This window comes from Myotis brandtii, unplaced genomic scaffold, assembly GCF_000412655.1.
Source record: "Myotis brandtii unplaced genomic scaffold, ASM41265v1 scaffold79, whole genome shotgun sequence".
Classification (NCBI taxonomy): domain Eukaryota; kingdom Metazoa; phylum Chordata; class Mammalia; order Chiroptera; family Vespertilionidae; genus Myotis; species Myotis brandtii.
This window is the reverse complement of record NW_005371173.1, coordinates 7,355,551-7,356,446: the sequence shown is the minus strand read 5'-3', so window position 1 is coordinate 7,356,446 and position 896 is coordinate 7,355,551. Positions and strand designations below refer to the sequence as shown.

The following is an 896-nucleotide window of genomic DNA, read 5'->3' as shown; positions in this document are numbered from 1 at the left end:
GTTTGGGGGAGGGGCCGCAGGCAGTTGGTTGGCCCTCCACTGGTCGAACTCCCAGTCGAGGGGACAATTTGCATATTAGCTTTTTATTATATAGGATTATTGAAATTTAGGTCTATAATCTATCTGGAATGGACTTTTACATGTGGCTTATGAGAGATACAGAAGTACATAGTTTTCCCAGACTGATAATTATTTACTTCAGCATAATTTATCATGGAGGAGCCTCCTTTCCTGCATTGCATTGCTGTGGAACCTCTGTGGCAAAACAGCTGAAAGCACATGAAATAAAATTGAATATAGTGATTGTGCTTTAATAAGACTTTATTTCTAATAGTGCAACTTCTCCAAAAGTTTTGTCTTCACTATTTTGGCCTTTTGCCTTTCCATAATTAAGGATGGGTAAAAGTAGGTGTAGAGAGAGAGTGGGACGTCCGGCTCGCGAGTGGGCATCTCCGTGTCGCGCGCGACTAATGAGCGATTTAAAAATGGGTGATGTTGAGAAGGGCAAGAAGATTTTTGTTCAGAAGTGTGCCCAGTGCCATACTGTGGAAAAGGGAGGCAAGCACAAGACTGGGCCAAATCTCCATGGTCTCTTTGGGCGAAAGACAGGTCAGGCCCCTGGATTTTCTTACACGGATGCCAACAAGAACAAAGGTATCACCTGGGGTGAGGCTACACTGATGGAGTATTTGGAGAATTCCAAGAAGTACATCCCTGGAACAAAAATGATCTTCGCTGGCATTAAGAAGAGTGCAGAGAGGGCAGACTTGATAGCTTATCTCAAAAAAGCTACTAATGAGTAATAGTTGGCCACTGCCTTATTTATTACAAATGTCTCATGACTTTTTTTATGTGTACCATATTTAAATTGATCTCATACACCAGAATTCAGATCA

General features: G+C 42.0%; 1 protein-coding gene across 1 annotated transcript; it reads left to right on the top strand.

The window, feature by feature from the left end:
- The first annotated feature begins 422 nt into the window (after positions 1-422).
- Positions 423-832, top strand: LOC102247230 (cytochrome c-like). The gene has a single exon (XM_005883500.2). The coding sequence runs from the start codon at positions 471-473 to the stop codon at positions 801-803; it is 333 nt and encodes a 110-aa protein (XP_005883562.1). The 5' UTR covers positions 423-470; the 3' UTR covers positions 804-832.
- The last annotated feature ends 64 nt before the right edge of the window (positions 833-896 follow it).